At 32.0% G+C, this 26,475-nt stretch overlaps 1 protein-coding gene across 3 annotated transcripts in view; it reads right to left on the reverse strand.

Annotated features, from left to right (window-relative positions):
- Nucleotides 1-26,475, reverse strand: part of lic (dual specificity mitogen-activated protein kinase kinase lic) — a 69,677-nt gene that overhangs the window by 14,551 nt on the left and 28,651 nt on the right. For all 3 annotated transcript variants that reach the window (XM_085821684.1, XM_085821686.1, XM_085821685.1), the window contains exons 5-8: nucleotides 22,191-22,307; nucleotides 19,695-19,874; nucleotides 18,998-19,075; nucleotides 5,244-5,383 (exon numbers count right to left, since the gene is read on the reverse strand). In XM_085821684.1, coding sequence (XP_085677810.1) covers nucleotides 5,244-5,383; nucleotides 18,998-19,075; nucleotides 19,695-19,874; nucleotides 22,191-22,307 — 515 coding nt within the window. The remainder of the gene's footprint in view (nucleotides 1-5,243; nucleotides 5,384-18,997; nucleotides 19,076-19,694; nucleotides 19,875-22,190; nucleotides 22,308-26,475) is intronic.

The raw sequence follows: 26,475 nt of genomic DNA on the forward strand, positions 1-26,475 counted from the left end.
AAATTCGAAAGCTGGAAAAATAAATTGCACAATTTGGAAAAAATAGCTATACCCAGAAAAATTTTTGCTGACTCCGAAAGAATTTCCGATTTATCTTTACACGGGTAAATCTGACGCGAGTAAATCTGCTTATGCCACATGCATATTTATGTGAAGCTGTAATGAAAATTCTGTTACATGTCAGCTCATCTCAGCTCGATCCAAAGTGGCACCTATCCAGCCAATTTCCATACCACGACTAAAGCTCTTAGCTTGTACGATTGGTGCTAGACTGGCACATCGTGTTAAGGAAGATTTGAGACTAGAAAGCTTGCCTATTTATTATTGGAGTGATTCTATGGATGCATTATTTTGGATAAAAAAGAATGAAAACTGCGCCGTTTTCGTTCACAATAGAGTGAAAGAAATCCGTACTCTAAGTAATCCCAACGACTGGAATTATATTCCTGGAACGCTAAATCCAGGGGACCTCCCTTCCCGAGGATGCAGTCCGGAAACCTTAGTCAAATCGAAATGGTGGTAGGGTCCCGATTGGCTGAGAAATGATCCAGAAAAATGGCCTGCCTTTGAAATTGTACCGAATTTTGATATTATAAATGCTGAAAGAAAGAAGACGATAATTTCTGCAGTTAATTCGAATGCTATGACTGAAGTTAATTTTGATAAGATTTCTTCGTACAATGCCATTCTAAAGATAATATCTTGGATCTTTCGTTTTGTTAAAAATGTCAGACTAAGTCCTAATGAAAGAACTTTTGGAACAATTACAGCGGAAGAAACTAAAGGAGCCAAATTAACTCTTTTGAGATTAGTGCAGAGTGAATCATTTTCTGGATTAGATGACAAAAGATTACGTGTACTTCAACCAATGATTGATTCTAACGGAATCCTTAGGGTTAAAACCAGAATTCTGAGAAGAGATGATACAGAAAATTTTCGATTTCCTATTATTCTTCCTTCAGATCATCCTATTGTAGTAAAATTAATTAGAGCTAAACATGAAATGAATAATCATGCAGGAGTACAATTTTTAATATCTGCTTTACGAGAACAATATTGGATTTTGAAAACACGAAAGACTGTCAAGAAAGTCATAAGAAGCTGTGTTGTATGTTAGAGGTTCGATACTAGTTCTTCGAAAACACCCATTGCTCCTCTCCCTGAAGACCGAGTAAAGTCTTTGAGATTGTAGGTGTTGACTTGACTGGACCGTTGATATTGAAGGGAAATCAAAAATCATGGATAGTGATTTTTACCTGTGCTGTTTTTCGTGCAGTACATTTGGAATTGATTTTCTCGCTATCAACTGAAAGTTTTCTGCAAGCGCTGAGACGTTTCATTGCTCGACGTGGACGACACCACACCATCTATTTCGACAATGGAACAAATTTCAAAGGAAGTGATAGATTATTCAAAAGCTTAAATTGGGATAAAATCTTAGAACAAGTTAGTATCCACAGGATCACATGGAAATTTCTTCCGCCATCAGCTCCCTGGTGGGGAGGATGGTGGGAGCAATTAATTGGAGTTCTGAAAAGAATCCTTTGCAAAGTTTTAGGACGATCATCTCTGAATCATGAAGAAATGATAACAATTTTGTGTGACTGTGAAGCAATAATGAATAATTGTCCCTTGACGTATGTCTCGGAAGATGTTGAAAATTTATCTCCGATCACACCTTCCATGTTTCTCCATGAGATTCGACAAATTGGAGTTCCTGATCTGGATAATATAGATACGAAATCTTTAAACAAAAGGCTTATTTATCGACAAAAACTTTTCCAAGATCTACATAAAAGATTTCGAATATCTCGGACAGTTATGGCAAAATTATGAACATGCAAAAGCTTCACAGCCTTTTAAAATAGGAGATCTTGTTTTAGTGTCCGATGATAATAAGAAGCAAACAGACTGGTTATTGGCGAAAGTAACCGAGATTTTCAAATCTCAGGATGGATATGTGCATTTAGTTAAGGTCAAGACTAAACTTGGAGAAGTTTTGCGACCAACCAGGCGTTTGTATCCTTTGGAGATAACATCATCAGATGAACAGTCTAGATTTAGAAATGTGGCAAGCAGCTTTTCTGATGAACCAGAGACTTACTGCGATCCTGATATTCGTAATGACTTGCCTCAAGATCTTAATAGCGAAACGATTCCATCGATGACTACAAGAAGTGGTCGAATGGTAAAGCCTGTTCAAAGGTTACAGTTTTAAATTTGATTTTTCAGCAAATTTAAAGGTGGGAGTATGTTGAAACTCTCACCGACAACCACGTGATTTGCGCATGCGCGCAGCAGAAACTAAATCAGAACTTTTTAGTTGAACTTTGAGAACTCGTGATGGACGTTTGAGTGAAATATGTAATCTTTATCTTTCTGTATATATATTAGTTTAGTGATGTTATTGTAATTAAATATCTTATTATCTTAGAAGCCTCCCTTTTTCTGTGAGTAGTGTAGTGTGTAGATGTACTTAGGAAAAATACTCCCGGATATGCTTTGGAGAAGAAAGAAGATCGAATAAAAGGTAAGTCCTTTTTACCTTTTATATTCTAAGGAATTATTAGAATTATACATGTGCTCTAGGGGGGTTAAGATTCGGCAAGTTAGGTGGCCAGGACATTAACTGGAATTTATTCTTATGCTCCTTGGACCACTTCAACACAATTAGAACCTATTGATATATGGCATTGTCCTGCTGGAAGAATCCATTTCTAGTTCGAAAGACAGATGCCACATAACGGTGCAAACTGATATGCAGTTATGTTTAGATAGTCTGCAGCTTTCATGGTCTGTTCTACCACAATAAAGTGTCCCAGAGCTGCCCATGAGGAATATCACCGAAAGCATAATACCAGCACCACCACCCTGCGTACGGCCTGCTGTACATACAGGGGGGAGCAACTGTTTGCCTGTAAGACAGTATACTTTAACATGACTGTTCACATGGTGAATGAGGAATCGTAATTCATCCGACCAGCCAACTGTCTTCCACTTACCCATGGTCGAGTCTCGATGTTTTCGGGCCCACTGCAGGTGTACTTGACAGCGATGCTTGGTCGACAGAAGCACACGTGTGGGACGTCTGCTGCACTGGCCCATATCCAACAGTAAGTTCCAAAACACTTGCAGTTTTGCTGTACCAAGCAGGACAGTCTTCGAAATTCTTTATCCTTGATGATGCATGGACATCCATCACCTTGGCGTCTACTTCAAGTTTCACCATCATTTAGCCACTTTGCATAAATGGCAGATCGTGAACAACCTACCAGTCATGTAGTTTCAGAAATATTCATTCCGAGTCTTCAGGCCATTAAAATCTGCCCTCTAGCAAATTCGCTTAGATCAGCAGCCTTAAGAATGATTCCTTACCTTTTCCAGCAGCAATTAAATACTATTCCCACTTAACCCCATGCTTTCAATGTCATCAAGACAAGTTTATTGAAAAATGAGGGGATGGTCATAATGTTTTGGCTCATCAGTGTTTATAAGGTTTTATCACTTTATAAGTTATTCATAACATAAGCATTTCTTTCTATCTGCATGTGTTGATTTTCATAAATTTAAATAATAAGCAAATTTATACATCAATTTCCCTCACTTGGATTTTGGTCAAAACCCTAACTAAATTATACGAATGAATATTCATTAGCTGTCAATAAATCAAAATTAAGAAAGTACTGGAAGTTTATTTGCACTTAAGTTATTATCAATTTAATTTTATGGGTTACTCTTTTTATGGTTTTATTAATTTCAATAGTAATAACAATATTATTCTCATTAGTTATTATCAATAAATATTATCTCATAAGTTATTATCAATACAAGCATGGCTAAATTTGAATTGTTTATTGCAAGAACTATTTTTTCCACTCGGATAGTTTAACTCTGATAGTTTAGTTTTCCACTCTGATGATTTTGATTTTCTTAAATAACATGTAATAGAGTAGAATAAATATTTTTAAGAAGCAACCATTTGCTGAAATTATATGACCATATAGATTAGTCCACAGTGTTAAATCAATATGAAGTGCATAAAAATCAGTGAAAAATCATTTATGTAGAGAACAACACTCTCAGGATTTCGCATACTTTATTAATCACAGTATATTTATTAATATATAAATAATTAAAATCAAAATATATTTATTTATATATTTAAAATATATTTTTAGCCCCAAACAGCAATTTGCTCAGGAAGACTATTAATTTGCATTTTGCTTGGTTCACTTCAACCAAATTTAGAATTTGTTTTATTATCTATTTCATATTTTGTCAAACATTAAAGAATTTTTGATTAACAAACTCAGCAATTTCAAAGCGAGCAATGGCAACACTGTATCTGGGGGGGGGGAATTTTTTTCTCTAGCACGGGAGACTGTGTACCCAGAATTCTAAAGATAGGCTCTTTAAAATATTTTCTCATATTGCTGTTGAAATATATTTTATGGTTTAACTGCAAAGAACATGATATTTAATAAGTAAGGGTAACACACAAAACGTTAAAAAATGCCCCTTTAGCCGAAATTAATATTTTTTTAAAATTTATTTTTATTTCATGTATTATTTTAATCACAATTTATTCTATTATAAGCTACTTCATAATTATTTAAGGCTTTCAGTAACTTACTTGCACTGGTAACCCTGAATGTCACCTTGAAAGACTTACAAATACTGAAGTTGATATGTTTTTAATTAATGAAGTTATACAGTATATTATCTAGAGTTAACTAATTAAACTAAATGGCAGAACAAAGTTAAAAAGAAACTGAAGAATTTAAATTGATGATATTTCACTTTTTGTTACTTTTATATGAAATGGATGCATTTCAAAATTGTTTTTGTCTCTTACTCATACAGTACAGTTAAATACATGCAAAATATAATAGATACAGAAATGCATAATAGTTTCAACTTTAAAAATTCCCAATATTTAACTCAAGTTTGACATTCATTTGAAAGGTAATGGGTTTTTCATTTTAAAAAAATGGCAATTAATTTTTTTTTAATGTAATAAATGTTTTGAGATCTGTGATTATGAATTCACAGAGTCTGCATGTGAGGGAGAAGAGGGGGAGGAAAAGAAAAAATGAAGAACAACCAAGCAGTTCTGGAAAAATTTGGAAAATAAAACAAAAACTTAATTTTCTCACTGGATTATGATTTACTTATATATATATATAGTTAATATGTTTACTGTTTATAATGAAGACAGTTAAAGAGGATGGGGAAAAACTTACCACTTAGCTACAAAATCTTCAAGTTCTTCTGAAAATTTACCGCTTGGAAGACGTGGAGGATCATCTTCAACAACTTGTTTCAGTTGTTCAAAAGGTGTGCCCCAAGTCCGATATGGGAAGACTCCCATAGATAATTCATACTAAAAGAATTATTAAAACAGCAGTGTTATGAAATATTATTATATAAGTCAGTTAGAAACAAACATCAGTTAAAAGTATGAACATTCCAATTTCTTAACTTGATCCAAATTGAGTCAATTATAGCAAAGCATGTAAAGGGTACTACATAACAGAAAGTGTGATTTTATGAAAGATTTTCTGAGTAAAATTGGCCCATATTTATGTTGCACATTATGAAAAATATGGAAACATTATACAGATACCCACTTCAGGATCAGGTGTAATACTAGTTTATTCAGTAATCTAACTAACAGAGATTCTCTCTCTACAAGTAATTTTAAGAAAAGCACTGTAAATATCAAGCTGCAGAATATATTAAATATGTAAGTTGTAGATATTGCAGAACATTCAACAGAATTTAAGTTATTTTTAGTTAGCAGGAAGATATAGAAATTCGCTCTCTCTATTGATACTCTCTCTATTGCTTTGACAGTACACTTAACTCTTTTAGTATCACCTAGAATTCCAATAATTAGCTTCACTTTAGGTCACTTGTTAATTACTTTACATGATTTCGCATTTTCTTAAATAACATGTAATACAGTAGAATAAATATTTTTAAGAAGCAATCATTTGCTGAAATTATATGACCATATAGATTAGTCCACAGTGTTCAATAAATATGAAGTGCATAAAAATCAGTGAAAAATCATTTATGTAAAGAACAACACTCTCAGGCCTTCGCATACTTCATGAATCAAGACACAGTCATGACACAAGTTCCTTTTCTAGTAAGAGACTAAACATATTGCTTTGACAGTACACTTAACTCTTTTAGTATCACCTAGAATTCCAATAACTAGCTTCACTTTAGGTCACTTGTTAATTACTTTACATGATTTCGATTTTCTTAAATAACATGTAATAGAGTAGAATAAATATTTTTAAGAAGCAACCATTTGCTGAAATTATATGACCATATAGATTAGTCCACAGTGTTAAATCAATACGAAGTGCATAAAAATCAGTGAAAAATCATTTATGTAGAGAACAACACTCTCAGGATTTCGCATACTTCATGAATCAAGACGCAGTCATGACACAAGTTCCTTTTCTAGTAAGAGACTAAATAAATATGATGACCCTATACCACAATTTCTTCCCCTTGCAAATTATTTCCATCTTACAACAAGAAATTTAACTGCAGTCAGTTACTTCCTATTATTGTTTTCGGTTAATCTCCCATCCACTCACAAGGTAGAAGATGTGATCATACAGTTTTTTCCCCCTTGAATATAAACTGATATTGTTTATTCAATTATAATACATTATTTTTTTATTATTTGCTCACACAAAATATGATGAATGAAAAATAAAATTTCCTTGCTTTCAGATTTGCTGAATACCCAGATGAAATACTGCAAAAGATAACCCAGATAACAAAATTTTTACAGTATGCCATTTAAACCTCACAGTTACTTCTGCTAGTAATTTAAAGAGTATATTCAAGAATATTCAATACAAAAGTAACACCCAAGAATTTACATCTGTGCCAGAAAAATTGGGATACTTGTATAATACTAAAAAAATTCATGTCTGTATTACAGAAACATGATGGGGTCTGAGTCCATAATCTCAAGTAGACTGAACATAATAAACACCAAATCTGAAGAATGATCCATAAATCTGAAGAATGAGTATAATGCAATTAATAGGATGTGAACACAACATTCACCAATCACAGAAGTTGTAGGCACATTAAAGCTACTATGTAAACTGAGTTGGGAACAGCAGTATTTCATGAAAGGGGCACCTCTAATTAACCCTTTCAGCACCTACCTTTTAAAGTTGGAATTTTGATTAAAAAAAGGGTAGGCAGTCTAATTAGGCCTAAAGGAGTACACAAGTAAAATTTTGTGAAGATAGCACTTATTTATTTTTGTGTGTGTGCCTGAAGCAAGCACACTGATTAGTGCTGAAACGAGCATTGCTGGGAAGTGCATAAAAGAGTAAGAGATTTTGCCTACAATTAAAAAACACTAGACTCTGAATACCATAGTAGATTTAGCATTACCCAGGGTGTGCCACGGGAAGACCTGCTACTCTACACACATTCTTAAAAAAAACTTTTTTGTTATATGATGATTACATGCGTATGAATAGGAAAAAAAGTAACTTGGGTATATGATATTTACACTTTAGTATATTTTTTTCATGGTGGTACTTTTTGAAGAAAGGGACACCACCTTTGAAAAAGCACAACCCAATATTGCATGTTTTGACCATGTACCGGGATCCGTACCACATTCACTATCTGAAAGTGATTTGTGTAATAGTCAGCCCTCTCCGAACCGTTTGGAAAATAATTAAAAATCCGAAAAAAATAAACTAATATTATATTTACAATTAAAAATTATAAACTATAAAATAAAATTAAATAAATGTCTACAACTCAAAACTATTACATGGAGCGCTAGCGAAACTTTGAACGAAAGCGAAAAAGAACTGCTCTAGTACAAAAACCAACTGATAAAATTACCCTTGATCTTTAGAAAATCACCGCAACAATTTGTTTCGTTAATAACCAAACATCCCGTTAAAAAAAAAAAAAAAAAATCTGAAATGTTTCAGATTTTAAATTACGTCCAAAGGGGCGTTTTTTAACATTTTGTGTGTTACCTTTCTTTATTAAATATCATGTTCCTTGCACTTAAACCATAAGATCCAGTGCAACAGCAATATCGCAAAATAGTTTTAAAACGAGCATATCTTTAGAATTTCCGATACAGAGACTCACGCGCTGGAGATAAAAAAATTTTTTCTGCACAACGTTGCCATTGCTCGCTTTGAAATCCTTGAGTTTGTTAATCAAAAATTTGTCAAAGTTTTAAAAAATAGGAAATCGATCATAAAACAAATTTCAAATTTGGTCTTCCACATGCTCATATTCGTTGGAGGATTACGTTATTCAAAATTCGATGACTCTATGTACCGTTATTTTATGACAATGTGAGAAATATACATACATTTACGCAGATTTTCATTATTTAATTTCTTCAAATATAATGCAGGACTCTAACATTTTATGGCAACAGTTTGAAAAGTGAACCGACATTTATCCGTCCGACGCAAAATGCCAAAACGAAACTAATAGTCCTTCGGGATTCAAATCCCTTTGGACTAATAACATAGAAATTTCTTTTCAAACAACCGATGTTCGTTGTTTGATTTTACGCAAGATTTCAAGGTAAAAAATTAAAACTAATATAGAATAAGGAGATTATCATACAACCAAAAAAACAAAAATAACATAGAAATTCCTTTTATACCTTGAAAAAAAATCTGGAAGATTTCTTCGAAAAATGAGGGTCTTAAAAAACTAAACATGGCTAAATTGAGCTGCCATCTGCTATAAATAAAGAATGTTTAGAGTAACCTATAAATCCTTTTTCATTCAATTTTTCTGTGCATACAGAAGGAAAGTTTTAGGTGTGCTCAGACCGAGCACACCGTGCTGCAAAGGTTTAAGGGACAATTCTGTTGGTCCTGGTGCCTTTGAATAAAGATCTTAATGTATTTATACTAAGGGACACTGAAAAAAAGTTTTAAAAAATAAGAGGTAGAGAAATAAGTAAAAATATGAATGCTCTTTGTTAGTCATCTTTTAAGGTAGGTTTCAAAGACAAGTTTGTGCTCAGTGAAAGATAGTTCTGTGATAAGAGAACAATGAAGTGAAAAGTTAATCCCTCTCTTCTGAAAACTGCTTTTCAAGAGGAAACAAGAAAAGAGAACAAGACACTGGAAAAAAGTTGTGGTATAATCAAAAAAGATATTTCACATTCATAGAATTCAGAGTCCAGATATTCTTCTCAGTGGTGTCGCCTCAGATGCAGACAAGAAGGCAAAATTGATGTTATTTACGAAGGAGAAAGTAAATGGGTGCGCTAGAGGTCTTAAGGGGAAATATTTTTAAAAAGAGAGTTGTTTTAGGTCCCTATCAGGAAAGAAATGAAAGTATTTCTTGCCTGCTACTTTTCTTCTAAATTTCGCAGAGGTGTTTTGAAGAGCTACAAAGAGAACTCTCATTTGCTCTTACTGCAAAACAGCAGTAACCAAAATGTATACATGGATTTACATGGTACCAGAACGGACACAAATAATACAGAAAGCAAAGTTTTCAAGTGCTCTTTTCCTTTTATGTATTATTAATAGCAAATATCTACCTATAACTATGAGCTAAATTATCATTATCACATAATTTATCAGATGATCAATTCAACTTATATAGGCAGCCCATTCACCTGATTTGAAACTGGGAATGAATTACCAGATTGATCATTCCATTCACTAGTCTTATCAACTTGAATATAGTGAGCCTCAGTAAAGAAGGAAATGTTTTTCATACATATAAAATTGATAATAAATGCATTTCTATATAATAATTTAAATGCATTTCTGTATAATAATTTAAAGTCTAATTTTTTGGCTGTTTAAAACTCCTTTTAAAAGATTTAAATTAAAAATAGAAAATATATATTGGAAATTACAAAAGCAGTGAGTGACATAGATGTATCTGTAAATATGAGATCTTATGCTAGGAAAAACATTTAAATTAGCTACTTATGGGGTTTTTACTTGATCTGGTAAACATTAATTAATCCCGAACCCCTAACAGACATAAAGCTAATTATTGCTAAGCCTGAAGCCTCAGCGCCCCCCAAAAAAGGTCAACCTTTTTATTTAAACAGAATTTAGATCATAAATGAACTTTCTTGTGCTAACAAAATTAACCATAGCTCATGGTGCGGTAACTAAATAGAATAGTCAATTTTAAGTTAAAACATGAAATTGTAGCCAAAGACTACACAAGTTGAATATATTCTAAGCTGGCTCAGTAACTATTGGCATATTAGAATTAAATATCGGCAGTGATATAATGCAAAGCAGAATAATTACAACTTATTAGAGCTTTAAGAACTAAATGTCGCATGCACACGCAGGTCAGAAACATATTCTGTCTTATAAACCCCAAACCTCAGTTTAAATACTAGATACACTCATTTACATTCTCGTGAAGAAAACAGAAAGAAGCTAAAGATCCAAATCATAAAAACCTGATTAATCATACATCCTCAAATATTTTTCCTTCAGATAAGTTTTACAACAGCCTGACTATGACATTCTCATTGACAATCAGTACCTATTCTAATTAATATTCCCATTCAGATTCTTTAATATGATTAATGAAATTTTCCCAAATATGTGTAAATAATTCATTTCCTTTTTATTAATCTTTCTTTTCTTTACAAGTGCCAAATTTCAGTTTTTGTCATACATTGAATTAAGTGCTTTATTCAAATGATAAGCACTGATTATGGCTTCTTATCAGCAGCCCCCTTAATTTTGACTTACAGCTTTTATTTTTGGACCAGTATATAAGCAAAATGCTAATCTACTTTTAAATAAAGAGATTCTCTTGAAGCACTGTTACATGACAATGCTTAAGACTACATGACATTACATGACAATGCTCAAATTACATGACATTACATGACAATGCTCATGAATTACATGACAATGCTCAAAACATAAACATTCAGTTTATAGGTTCCGGAAACCACAACATGAAGTACGAAATATCAAAGAAAAATAATTTCCGAATAATGACATCATAATTACCGGACGTTGACGTCATAACGGAAATACCAAGTTATTGATACTTGACCTTTCTTGGCCTCGCTCACGTAATTCTTTAATGGGAGGTATTCTTGCATGCTGATCTCAATTCATTGGTAAATGTTTTAATAAACCTTTCAAAATGAATTATTTTTTATGTTAATAGCTTGCAATTTTAATTATTTCCTTTTAATTAAAAACACTGACAGTTTATAGTGTGTTTAATGTGATATTTAAAAATCATGGACTAAATTCTTCAGTGAATGAATTAACATTCTATCATATCTAGTGTTAACAATAGAGACTGACCAAAACGTTTAACATAGCTATTCGTCTTAAGGATTTTTGAACTGCTAAATGTTCAGCTAAGCACTGTTTATTGTACTATGTTTATTGTATGTGAATGATATTGGTATACTTAATATGTAATAATAAAAGCTATTTTCACAATTAATTAATTATTTCCATGCATGCTACTTTGCATCCCATTACAAATGATGCTATATTTCTGTTAACCATGTTCCAGTTATATATACTACGATTTTTAGTTATTATAATTTTACAAACGGGATATTATTTTACCAACACTGAACTTTCCATATGTTTCCCTTTGCTTAATTTCTGAGATTATTTCTAAAATTTAATACAGATCTTCTTTTCCAGCAAATTATGAATGTTTTTATGCATAACATATTTAAGTTGTATTGTTAAAGTAACTCAGTTTTCTTATTAAGAGATTTAGTTAGAGGAAAAATATTTCTTGATTTAGGTTAGCTTATATGAATATGGCAAAACACACAAGGGCTGCCTACCAAAGACGAGTAATGTCTCTGTGAAGGATTTTTTAAGGAAAACTGGCTCGTACTCACATTACATATATATTAAGGAAACCATGAAAAAACAACCATGCAAAAGTATCTCTTACTTGCGAGATTAAGGGAGCGTAATTATGGTATTAAATGTATATTTAAGCCACACTGGTAAACTTTATCCAAAATAATATTTCTATTTTAAATTAATGAATTTCCCTTCTCTAAACAAGATACTTCATTTTGTTATTAGATATTTAAAAATTTCATCTCTATCATTTGCAGAAAAGGACAACGAAAAGATGTTAATTTCTTTATTCATGTTCAAAAAGCTTAGGAAAATTAAGAAAGGAATCTTTCATACAGGAATTTGAAAATTTCACAGTGATAATTTGGAAATTTGAATATTATAAAACCTTTCTTTAAAGTTAAATCTTTGCCACCATCCAGCGGAAGAAAAACTATTTTAAGGGGAAATATAACTTCATGAAATTCTTTTTATTCAAACAGACCTCATGTTCTTTGCCACAACAAATTTCTATCGAAAATTTGCTTAGCAGAAAGCCAGTACCTGAAGAGTCAGTCAAAGTATTTGAAAACTTTCGATAATAGCACTGCTTTTTACTGTAGGACAAACAAATATTTCTTTTAATGTAATAGAGGCAGTTTTATACTTTTGCTATTTTTTATTTTAACGAAAGTTTTAAATTTATGTAGTTGAAAATGAAATCACTTTCACCCATAACACAATATAAAACACACCCTTTTTTCAAGAAAATTAAGTACTGGAATTACTTTTATTTCCATAAATACAGCCAATTTCCATTTGAACTGAAATAAATAAATAAAATTAAGTTTTAATTGCATAGATTCTAAAATGCAAGACATAAAAATGTTTTTATATTTACTGTGCTAAAAGTAAATAAAAAAAACAAATTTTTATGTTAAAGAAATTATACCTATTTCTCTTCAATTAAAAATATACTATAAAATATTTCTTTAATTCCCACCTGATAATAAAATAATAAAATCAATACTAAAATATGTATTAATGCTTTTTGGTACTTTACAGTTTGAAAACATGTCTGATTTTAGTAAAGAAAATAACATGAATACTTTAAAGAAAGTCATCCTGTACAGCAGGGATGTCAAACTCATAGGTACACTTGGGCCAAACAAACAAGGTTTAACTTTAGGCGGGCCGCAAAAAAAAAAAAAAAAAAAAAAAAAAAAAATAAATAAATAAATAAATAAATAAAAAAATAAAAATAAATAAATAAATAAAAATAAAAAAATAAAATTCATAGAAACGTATATTTATTTCGAATAATACAATAATAAACCTATATATATATATATATATATATATATTACTCTATATTTATATAGAAAAGAACAAGAAAAATTTAATATTTACGTTTTGATACTTGACATCTCTTCTCTGCTATATCTTTCCTATTTCGGGAGAAATTTTGTTCGCAGTGATAACTTTCAACGCTGACCCAAGGTGAGCATCATTAATACGGTTTCTAATAGGAGACTTATTACCTTTCATGACTAAAAATAACTGCTTGCACCGATAAGTGCTACCAAACATGGAAATAATTTAATATGCAAATTTTCGAGTATTTTCATACCTGGCTGGTAAATATTTGTGAAATTCAGGCACGCCCACTTCAATGAATTTTGCTTTCAAATTTGAGTTGCACTGAATCTCGATCACTTCCATTTGCATATGGCTGGGTACTGAGTCAATACTTATTGAGAAAATCGAAGAAAACAAAAAAAATTTGTCTTCGAGGGAACTAAAATCATTAAATCTTGTTTCAAATTCAGCTGTTAAATTTGCAATTTTTTCTGCGTATTTTTGATACGAACAAGTATCATCTAAACTTGATTTGTTCCCGCTGCACGTCGGAAAGTGCGTCAAATCTTCATTTTTAAGTTGTTTTTCCCAAAGAACTAGTTGACATTTGAATGCTTTAATTATGTCAAACATGTTCGTAATGATATGATCTTTTCCTTGTAATGATAAATTTAAATCTGTTAAGTGTTTGGTTATATCAACCAAGAAAGATAAATCTTGTATCCATATTAGATCGTAAAACAAACTTACGTCTTGATTTTTCGTTTTTAAAAACTGACATATTTCTTCTTTCAAATCCCACAATTGTTTGAGAATCTTGGAGCAAGATAACCAACGTACCTCGGTATAGTAGGACAAACCAGAATATTCACTATCTAACTCACTTAAGAAAGCAGTAAATTGACGTTGATTTAAACCTCGAGATCTTATAAAATTTATAACTTTTTTTATATATGAGAAAACATTCTCCAGATTTATTACTTTCATGCATAGAACTTCTTGATGTATAATACAATGCATATGATGAATGTTTGAACCGTGAATTTCACTAAGTTTTTTTCTTAGTAATGCTACGAAGCCCTTGTTTTTCCCAGTCATTGATGGAGCGCCATCTGTAGCTAGAAAATTTAATTTTGCCAAAGGTAGATTGTATTTCTGCAAAAGTCCAAAAACACAAGTAAATATATCTTCTCCTATGGTAGTACCGGGCATCGGTATTAGTTCCAGTAATTCCTCAAAAATGTTAAAATTCTTGTCACAAGAACAAAGAAACACTGCTAATTGAGCTTTGCCACTAATGTCTGTGCTCTCGTAACAGGCAATGGAGAAACTTTCGAAACTAGATGATTTTGCTTTGATCTGATCACTTAAATTCGCGGCTAAATCAGTAACTCTTTCCGCAACTGTATTTCGAGACAATGAAATTGATTGAAAAGCCTTCACATTTCCAGGACAAACAATTTCTCCAGCTTTCATTAGGCATTCCTTGATGAAATCACCGTCAGTAAAAGGCTTCGAATGTTTAGCTATCAACTCGGACAAGACGTAGCTTGCATGTATCGCCGCTTCACTTTCTTGCAATACTTTACTAAACATGGACTGTTGCTTTTTCACTCCTAACTTGAGCTCTTTCAACTTTTCTTCTCTCATTAATCCTTCGTAATCGTTATATTTCAATTTGTGCTGTTTGTAATGACGTTTAATATTATATAACTTTGATACATTAATAGTATTATTACATAACAAGCAGATAATTTTATCTTTTATTTCACAGCAAAAATATTCTAATTCCCATTTTACTTGGAATATTTTATGTTTGTCAGCGATTTTTCATTTAATTTTACTACCACTTGGTTTGATATAGACATACTGAATACAAAGGGCTGGAATAAACATAGTTAACGTTAAAAAGTTAACAAAAATTCATTCTTTCCACAAGAGATAAATCAAAATGCTGAAATATTTCTTCAAAAATATTCTAACAATATCACAAAATGTCAAACGTTTAGCAAAAATCAATTCAAAACAGAGAAACTAATTCTATCTCACAGCAAAATCGCTACAAATCAATCACAGCATTAAGTAAACAAACAGTTTGCTAGAACTACAGCTACTACTGAGATGAGTTGTTTGTTCTCGGCTTTTATAAGCTTTATAATTAATTTCTTGAATATACTGGAAACATCTATAAATATCTGGATTTTTGTGGATGGCAACAGCAATTACGAAATATTTATTTATTAGGTATTAAATGCACGCGCTGTTCTATTTTTAACCTTCCAACGCAGCTGTCTTTTCAAAAATCGTCTGCGTTGCTAAGGCAATATGAAGCAAATCTAATTACAATTCTAAATAAGAAAAACTAACTATATAAATAACTATGAAATTCGTAACAATATGAATTAAGTAATAATTAATAATAAAGCAAAGTGCATGCACATGCATGAACCAACATATCGTACAAAACTATGATTGGAAAACTGAGACCATGAGTTCGGCCACATTCGGCTATCGGGGGATGCGTACAAGTTCCCGAGTGCACGTGTCCCTCAAAAGCCGAAGGTAGCTGAACGCAAGCTACTCACACGTATTTGTAATTTAAGTAGTGTATGTGTCAGCTCGCTGTGAGTAATCTAACAACATTGAATAAATTATCGTTAATTACTTAGCAGTAAACATGTAATTTTTTTCTTCGTTGATATGTTATTTTATTATTATATATTATTATTTGCCGATATATTGGCAGGGCCACAAAAATATTTGTCGTGGGCCACGAGTTTGACATCCTTGCTGTACAGCATCAGAGCCATGCCATTAAATTTTAATATCTGAAACTAACCTCATAATTGCTTTTCCTATATATTTTTATAACCTTTCAAATCTTTATTTATAAAATACTAGAAAGCCTAGTGGTTATATGAAATGACCGCTGTTCTAGATATTATAAATTGTAATTAAAATGATTTGTGCAAAGGTGTCTGCTAATTCAAACTGAATTACCCAGGGCAGGCGGCGAGGACGCCCCTTTGCTTACTGCCCCATGGGTTTCCTTGTACTTGCTTAATTGCTTAAAGTAGAGTGCAATGAAGGAAACCACTGGCGGTACATTTCTTAAGAGCCACCGCTAGCTCAATAAATAAAGGTGATTTAAATAATAAAATGTTAATTCACATGTCAAAGATCTCTTTGTACACAACATTTCTTGTGTAGATCTTTCCATCATTCTTAAGCTTGCTTTGCAGAGAACCATCCGTTATTTTTAATTTTATGTCCGTTCTTTCACAAACTCTTGAACAGGCAACATAAAGTTAATCGTGTCCAAATGCAGGCCCAGGTAAAAAAAATGCCAACACGCTTAAGCGTTTTGCACTGAGACTTATTGATGGTCATGGCAAAAGCAAGTTTCACAGGAAATTGTCATCGGAAAACGGCAACCCTCTGCCGTGGTAAATTCACCCCATTGGTTAGTACAGTTACGCAAGCAACCAATAAACTATTGATGACAAACAGACACTTAACCCACATATAATAAAGATATTTATTTATTTCATTTTATTTGTTTTTCCATCATTACTCTGGATATCATTATTTCAGGTAACTAGAACTCCTCTCCGGTTTCATACATGTGTTAAACGAGAATAGTAAGAAAACATGCACCTCATGTTACCTATCTTTACATTAAAACATGTCTTCTGAATCCTTATCTTTGTTCTGTAAAATCACATTAAAATAATTCCAAATAACCAAGTTGAAAGATAATTCTCATTTTCATTCTATATTTGCAGAAATTTGTGGATAGCAAAGAATCTTCCTTGATTTTCTCACGTTCAACAGAGTTCATTCATTTCTGCTATTTTTTTTATGATAATTGTTTCATTCTTAATGAATTCTTAATAATATGTTTTCACTTTAAGTATGATATATGAATTATTACTGCTATTATTCAGGTCAGTATGCAATAAGGTTTTAATCCCTGCAAGTATTGATTAAAATATGGAACTTATGACGTTTGCCATATAAACAGCTGAGTTTCATTCAGTTTATTGTAGGAGCTACGAGCTACTAAGAGTACTTAAGCACTGCTATGAAGGTAAAGTACAGCATATACTCTCAGAAGAGAGTAATACAGACTTTCTACAATTCAGCTTTGGTAATATAAATTGTTTTATGAACTGGAATTATTAATTCATGCAAATTATGCTTTTGCATAATTAATTGTTTAAAGCAGTATTAAATTTAAACTTAACTGTTAAAAGAGCAGCAAAATGCATTTAGGGAATACAGACATATTTAAAAAAAGTGATTCACATAAATCAGCTAATGAAGGAAATTATACAGTTTTTTACTTAACACAATTATTTAAATCTCTTGAAGCTCTACAGTGTAAGAAAGTTATTTTAAATTTACAGTTTAAAGATTGCATAAAATTGCAATTTTCAATGGAGAAATAATGATGAAGCAGAATGCAGTAAATATAAATTTCCTGGATTTATTTTCCAGAGCCATGGATTTGATGCACTGATTTCCGTATCCACAACTATTCATTCTGTGTTGCAAATTAAGTAACAAATCACTAATTTGAAGACTATGCTTTTTATTCAAAATGAAACATTTCATTATATATATATATATATATATATATATATATATAAAAGTAAATATCCTATGAATATAGTACTAAACTGGCTTTTCTTTCTTGTAATTATCAAATCTAATAATTTTCTGGAGGAAAAACAATCAGGAAGAGAGAAATGAAGAAGAAAATAATTAAAACAAAAGCCAAACAATTGGAAAAAATATTGCAAAACAAATAGAATTTTTTAAAAATATTTCTATGTAAGAGGGGGTCAAGTGTTAAATTAAGAAGTTTAATTAAGTTTTTAATAAGGTGTAATAAGAACTCGGATTTTTAATGCAGCTCAGAAATTCTGGAAAAATATGATGTGTCTTTGAACATTACAGTCTAAAGAAAGCAAGCAAAATTATGTAGCTTCTGGACATGTTATACTCAAAAGTATTTGCAATGTAACATGCTTTGAAAATAACCATATGATCACTTCTGGATCATATATAATAACATTCTGCATTTGCAGGTACACTGTGTTTTTTATACAGATATGTAATAATTTATAAATAGATCGAAGTTACATAACAACCTTAGTAGGATGAGAGAATTTTAACAATTTTGAAGATTATACAAATATTTTAATTCCTTGAAGAGTATAACTTCTTATTGAATTAATAAAACATAGTTATAGTTACTTACTTTACTGAAGCAATTCTCTAAAACAGGAGTACTACGCCATTACGCTAATAATTTAAAAAGTATTACAGTGTTGCACGACATCCAATCATATCTTTAGTGACATTATATTCATGCCATTTTATATGTTATATTCATGTCACTCTATGATGCTATGTCAAAGTCACAATGCAACATTACATGAGTGATGCAGTGTGACCTTACAAGAACATCACAGCTTGACTATGCATCAGTATCATATATGTCTTCACAATAATGTCATAATGCGTTGTCACGTAAACATCGCAGTGTGACAACACATAACCATCAGACATAACAAAACGTGGACAATAAGCCATGTCTACAACGTCCTGGTGACACTGAGATCATCACAGCATGACACATTTGCAATGTGACAGTAATTTCGCTGTTCTGTTGGGGTAGTAAAAATTTTTAGTGTAGTTTTCATGGAAAGTTTAAAGCTTAGCTGAAAACATAATTACAATTTATGTAAACTAATTTAAAGTGCATATCACCTTACCATTGTTATGCCTAGGCTCCATACATCTGATCTTATATCATATCCTTGTTTATTATCAACTGGATCTATTCGCTCAGGCTGAAAAATGAATAAAACAATGATTTTTATTGAGCAAATTTCATTCACATACTTTTCTTTTAACATACATGTACCAGAAAAAAATTAAATGTGTATGACTAAGCAAAATGTTTATCAATAGCATTTTCGGGTCAGATGTTACTATGCTTAACTTTCTTGAAAGTATACTTGAAGGAAACGTGAGAGTTTCAGAAATGTGATAAATAACAGGCTAACAATCTGCTGCAGTTAATCATCAAAACAGTTTTATGGAAAATTTGCAGGTTAGTTACTTTCTATTCATTAGGTTACATAGTGAGGAGGGGAATGGAAAGTTTGAATAAGGAAGGTATTCAAAATAAAATTAATTAAACACAAATAGTAATATAAGCAAACTGTAATGTAACTGCTAATGTATTGCTTCCCTCAGCAGCCATACATTAGCAGTTCTTAACTAGCTTTCAAGTTAAATGCTGATAATAAAGCAACATACTGTTATATAATTACTGCAGTGCAGGCATATTATTTAAAAAGTGGAAAAAATTATGAAAATTTTTCATATCCTAGGTAAATATTTCTGAAATATTCAATTTAAATTTAAAAAAAAACTTATGCATATAATTATTTGTATTTGACTTACAGCCATATAAGGTTTGCAGCCAGCATCTATAGTTTTTGCTATAGAATCTTCTAAATAACCAGATATTCCAAAATCACATAATTTGACTGCCCCACTGCGACTAATAAGGATATTTGAAGGCTTAACATCCCTATGAATTACTTTTAAATTGCTATGTAAGTAATGCAGAGCACTAACAACCTGAAAAATACAAGAATTTTTATAAGGGCTATCAAGATTAAAGAAATTAGTAACATACATATTTAAAAAAAAAAAAAGTCTTCATATAAATCCTAAAGCAGTATAACAATTAAATAACAAGAAAGTACATTTATTATTATTATTTATTTTTTTAAATAGAAATATCATAAACTAATGCATATTACTTGAATTACAAATCTCATACATTTATATAAGCAAGAAATGGTTTTATAGCCTTTTAATGCCAAAAGAAACTTTCTTCTTAAAAGCTATCTTAGTTTTGAGAATAATAATAATAATAATAATAATAATAATAAAAGTGGATAAAACTAGAAAATAAGAAGGATGGTTGATGGCTTTTCACATAAATGGTGCAAAATGCAGTGTTCTTAGCAATAAAAATTATCTGCTTTGCCAGTGGAAAAGACTTTTTAAATTACAATGATACAGAAGAAAGGTTAAAAAAAAAAAAAAAAACATTATCTAATGCCTATACTACATTTCAAACTGGTATTGTTTATCCTGGTAGTATCTGTTTACCAAAGAACTAAAATGTATGCTGATGCAGACCGACAGCCTTTTTAGTTCTCTCCTACCATTTGTGTCAGTAAGTGTGAAAAAAGAAAGATGAGAATGCCTCTACTAAGACTGGTGATGGCTAGAAATCTCAGCTTGAGATGACTGTTCATAATCCCTTAAAAAAACTGCCATTCAGTTGTGCAATACTTACAGTTTTCTAATGGATATATGACACTCAATAATTTAATAGAAACAAAGCACACAAGGCCTACCTCTCAAGGGCTGATTGATTGAATTATTGTAAAGCACATGGGGGTTATCTATTTTAAGTCAATGAATGTCTCTTTGGCTCATTATTTAAAGGTAACTGGATCTTTAATGTCAATCATGCATATTCAGAACACATATAGAAAACCTCACAAAATGTACATGCAGCACCCTACTCGCTGGGATTCAAAACCAGACTGAAATGATGTTCTTTATGATCATCTATATAGCTTCCTAATAGATTTTTCATGATCTTAAAGAAATTTAACATAACATCTTATAAAAATATAGAGTAATAGTTCCAGTTTGACACAAGCTTTTAGGTTTAAAAAATTAAAATCCCTTTTTAGCCCTTTTTAGTGTCGTTTTGCGAAACTTTATGATTAGAAGCAAGTAAATGAACTTATTCCAAAAAATTTAACTAAACAAACCTCTGCATTAAAATTAATGCACTTCTAATTTTAGAAATGATACACTATTGTAAGAATAAAATAACAATAGTATTTAAAAAAATAATCACATTTTTACAATTTAATTTTTTAAACCTAGAAATTTATTTTTTGAGAGATTTGATAGAAAGGACAATTATATGATGTCATACATATCTGTAAATATTTAAATCCTTTTTATTGCATTGTTGTATTATTCAGTTGTTAGCCCAAAAGGGCTATTAGTCTCAAACCTGAATTTTTCATCAAATTACTTTTGATGTTCATATCACTTTTCAAATAAACAGATACAGCAGCATTGGTTAACCTACACGAAAAACAGAGCTCCAAATGAATTGTACTAGTTGCTAGAATTCACTTCAAGTGCTTTTAAAAATATCATGTGATCGGAAGTTTCACAGCTCTTGAATCAACCAATGAATTTTGAAAAAAAAATTTTTTTTACGTTATGTGGGAAAATAGAATAGTAAAAAGAAAGATTAGTCATACCAGTGAGTACAAAAAAAGACTGATCAACTGTAACGTTAGCAAAAGCACATAAAAGTTAAAAAAAAAAAAAAAAAGTTTTGGGTTGTACCTGAACCTTTTTAGATTTTACTTGACTTATTTTGCATTTGTGACCAACACATATGCTTTTATGCATTTGTTTCATGGAATTGTTGATTTTGTTGTTCAGAGAATGGCAACATTAAGAATGCAAAAGTGAAACATGAGAAATTCTGCTCACAGGCCTTGCTGAAGCTTGTGCTACCTTAGATAAGTTATTATTGTTACTGTTCTAGTGGTTATTTAACTATGAAATTTAGCATTATTGCGAGTTCACTCTATAAGTGATTCTGAAAATTTCTGATATTTTCTGTGCACTAAGAAGGAACTGTTTATTACCCACATTCCACTTGAGCTGTTTGAAGTTATTTACTGTAATGTTTGTAATTAATTTTTTAATAAATTGCTAATTTCTTCTTTTTACACAAAGTAATTATTCACAGAGATACAATCAAACTGGTAGCTTGCAAAAATATTAAGTTACAAAAAAATTTCGCAAAAAAAATAAAAATATTGAATTATTAAAAATACTTACAGCAAATGCTATTTTAGCTAGCACTTCTTCTGGTATAGTTTCCTTAGCATGGTACACTTTTGGATAAAATTTATCTAGTGAAGTGTCCATAACTTCCATGCATATCCACACATCACCCTGAAAAAATAAATCAAAATTACTGTATGAGAGAGAGAAGGTTTAGTATTATTAGGTTATTCCAGTATTGTCCCACATGCTGTTTCATTGCCTCAGCTTTTTCTAAACATGGAACTTTTACAGCATTACAGATAATACTAAGTTGAGACAGCTTTATTCTTAGGAATTTTCATTGTAAGAACATTTTATGTAGGTTTAAATCATTCTTTGTTATTACAAAAGTCACTTAAAAGCACAATAACCACATTATGCTTTATGTGCTCAAAAAAGGTAATTATGTTGCTAATACTGCAAAACTGTTCACAGGCCAGCATCAATAGTAGTTGTCAAAAACAGAGCCTTTAAAATTTCATGCATAGTTATTGTTTGTGAGAAGCACACTGCAACTCAGCTCTTCTCTAACTACAACACACTTCAAACGAGCGGCGAGCGTGATGTATCCCATGACATGTTAACGACATATTCTTGAGAGATTAAATTTGAATTGTAATTTTTAATGGTGTTTTAAATATATTCTAGTGTTCATCTATGTGTGGTCTGTTCTTTTAGCTACACTGTTTTTATTTGAATGCTGATTCAACATTGAAGAAGGAGATACTGTCACCCCGGGAAGAAAAGGTAGGCTGAATTTTGATATTCCTATTGAAATAAAAACAACTCAAAATAAAAAAAAATTATTAATTTTTAACAGTAGTCTTTACTTTCAAGATATTTAATCTCCCATTCTGATATGTGCAGTCATTAATACTAAAAAATGCATATATCACATGAATGTTATGCATTGAAGGCATAACAGAATAGAAATCAAAACTAGATTTTTACTTCCTGAAGGTTTTCAGTGCATTTTGGAGGGACATGATGAATCATTCATTCAATGCGAACTTTTAAACACTCATAACAAAACAGTCATAGCTGACATATACTATGAATAATTTAATGAAATGAGTTGGATTAAATGGCAAAAGCATACAAAGTCTATATTTCTGTTACTATCTGAGATTTGATCAAAAGAACCAAAAGAGGAAGCTGAGGAGAAAATTGTAAATCAAAATGTACAGTTTCTTATTTCAGTAACACTATCTCCTATATTGAAAGAAAATCAGTACCAAAATTATGGAACTTGGCTCAAAGAAATACCCAGACATATCACATTTTTCTGATCTTGCACATTCAGAATACTACGTATTTTGAAGCCATGAAATTTCATCATTAATAATTAAGTTATATATCAGAAGCACCGAAACTGAGCTAAGATTACCTAAATTCTACAGATATGGCACAATGAAGCTTTTTTAAAAAACTGAAGTGTTATTGGTACATATATACGAGGGCTATCCAGAAAGTAGATTACGTTTTGGAATAAAAAAATAAACAAAGTATAGGAAACAAATTTTATTATATACAGATGAAAGCCACACTCAAATACTACTTTTCTACATAGTCACCATACAAATTAAGGCATTTATCGTAGCGATGTACGAGCTTGGAAATTCCTTCGTCGAAAAATTCGGCCGCCTGCGCCTTCAACCACTTCGTTACCTCTTCTTGCAGCTGTGCGTCGTCATCAAAACGCATTGATTGCAATTTCGTTTCACAGTTCACATGTTTCACCCATGTTTCGTCACCAGTAACGATGCGATCGAGTAAAGAGTCACCATCCTTATGGTAAGCGTCCAAAAAGTTCAACGCTGCAGCCATTCGCTGATTTTTGTGGTCCTCTGTCAAGATTTTTGGAATCCATCTTGCACAAAACTTGTGGTAACCAAGCTTTTCGCTGATGATTTCGTGCAACAAACTTCGCGAAATTTGTGGAAAACTCAAAGAAAGTTCCGTTATTGTGAAATTTCGATTTTCACGGACTTTAGCATCGACTTTTTCGAGAAGTTCGGCGGTCACTATGCTGGGTCTCCCACTTCGATCTTCGTCGTGAACATTGGTTCGGCCATTTTGAAATCTTATGACCCACTGACGCACTCCACCTTCAGTGATAATGTTGTCCCCATACACTTCACGAAGCTGCCGATAGATTTCTATCGGTTTACAGTTTTTTGCAGTCAGAAACCTTATTACTGAGCGCACCTCGCAGCTCGCGGGATTTTCAATTAACGCAGACATTTCAAACCGTCACAGTATCTGAACGGAGCACAGCACGAACCTCTCACTAGCACGGCTAGATGCAGACTGAGCTGCGCAACGCTCTGACCCCAAGATGGCCGCGCTAGCCCCGCCCCTAGCGGACACAGACGGAAACGTAATCTACTTCCTGGATGGCCCTCGTAGAATATACAGTTGCTATCCTAGAAAATAGGAAAACTGGGAGATTCACATGAAAAAAACCTGGGAGTTTTGCTGGAGGCTTATGTGCTTATCTCATTTTAAAAGAACTCTAAATTCACTTCATAATACAGGATTATGCTTACATGAACTATTTATTAATATGATTCTGATGCAAAACAGGGTTGGCAACTATTTTTTTCTTGCAGATATGTGAACGGATCACAAAACATATATGTGTCGTGTGGAAGTTCTGCAGGCATAGTGTGTATGCAGAACAACAGATGGCTCTGTGGTAGCGAGGGCTCTGAAATCAGTCAGTTGATGAGTGTCGTGCGAGATGGAAATAACCAGTGTTGAGCAGCGTGCTTGCATCAAAATAGCCGTTCTCCGAGGGAGAAATGTGATGGAATGTCACAGTGAATTAGTAAAAGCCCTTGGGAATAATGCCCTACCATATCGTACAGTAGCACGGTAGGTAGAAAAGTTTTAGCAAGGACATGTGTCAACCAGTGATGAGCAACGTTCGGGACAACCGGTGAGTGTGCGGATCGACTTGGCATGTGCCATCATCAAGCACCTCATGGATTAAGACAGACGATGGACGTTACTGGAGTTAAAGAGGGCAAGCGGCATCAAGAAATGCACCGCCCACAAGATGTCGCATAATGAGCTACAGCTATGCAAAATCACTTCGTGGTGGATACCGCATGCACTGACAGAAGTTCAAAGTTAGGTGTGCTATGCAATATGCTCCGACCACTTTGCACACTGGCAACAGGACGGCAATCAATTCTTATCATGAATAATCGCCATTGGTGAATTTTGGGCCAGGGCATACGAACCAGAACTGAAACGTCAGTCCGCAAAGTGACGACATCCTGGATCACCAAGCCAGCAGAAGGTCTGTCAGAATCCTTCCCCAGTCAAATTGATGGTGATCGTCGCATATGGCATCAGGGCTGTCATTGTTTGCCACTTTGTTCATCATGGCAGAACAATGACCACACAGTACTACAGGGACTTCCTGGTGCAACAAGTATGACACGGCATTCGGGATAAATGTCTGGATCTTGTGGACAGTGCAATAATTCTACACGACAATGCAAATCCATGTAAAGTCGAGTGTGTCTGTCAGCACTATTCTTATCTTCAGGGCAGATATTTTTATATTTGGCTTATAATTCCTTACTAAATGTAGTATTTCATCTCGATGTACTCCATCTTGGATATGACTTAAATCAAATTCCTCGTCATTACAAATATCATAAATACACATCAAATAGTTTTCTGGTTGCAATTTTCTAATTTCAACTATGCGTAATCGCATAGACTCCAACCTTCAGCAAACCTTGTCAGTAGTGAACGCGCGAACGACATTTTTACAACTTTGAAAATGTGCGCGTAGCGTATGTTGTAATTAACCATTCATTAATTTTAAATTAATAATTAATTGTAATCAATTTTATTACATTTAAAATCCATATACATATAAAACTGAATAATTAAAAATATACCTTGTAAATTATATGCACATTTAATTAGAAATTTTCTTTTAACTCCTCAAGCATTCACTAATAAAAAGTACTTCAAATCACTACTAATCATAGAAAAAATCAGAAGCTATAAATCATATCTTTATTCTGGATATGATTTCTACAGGGAAATAATATTTAAATAACCAAGAATGATACATATAAGTATTAAACAAAATACGCATAATTTATGAATGCAAAGATTTATATGTAGCATGCTTAGCAAGCTTAAGTTCTGATTTTGAGAATGTTTTTTTATAACACAGTTCTTCATTTGCCTGCATATTTATTTTTTCAATCAAAACTGCTTCAAGAGTTTTAAGACCTAAATTTGGTCGAAATTCCGTCTGATTTTTTTT

The sequence above is a fragment of the Stegodyphus dumicola genome, chromosome 8 (genome assembly GCF_044657685.1).
Source record: "Stegodyphus dumicola isolate Sdum_Otavi_A_Nest chromosome 8, ASM4465768v1".
NCBI classification, from domain to species: domain Eukaryota; kingdom Metazoa; phylum Arthropoda; class Arachnida; order Araneae; family Eresidae; genus Stegodyphus; species Stegodyphus dumicola.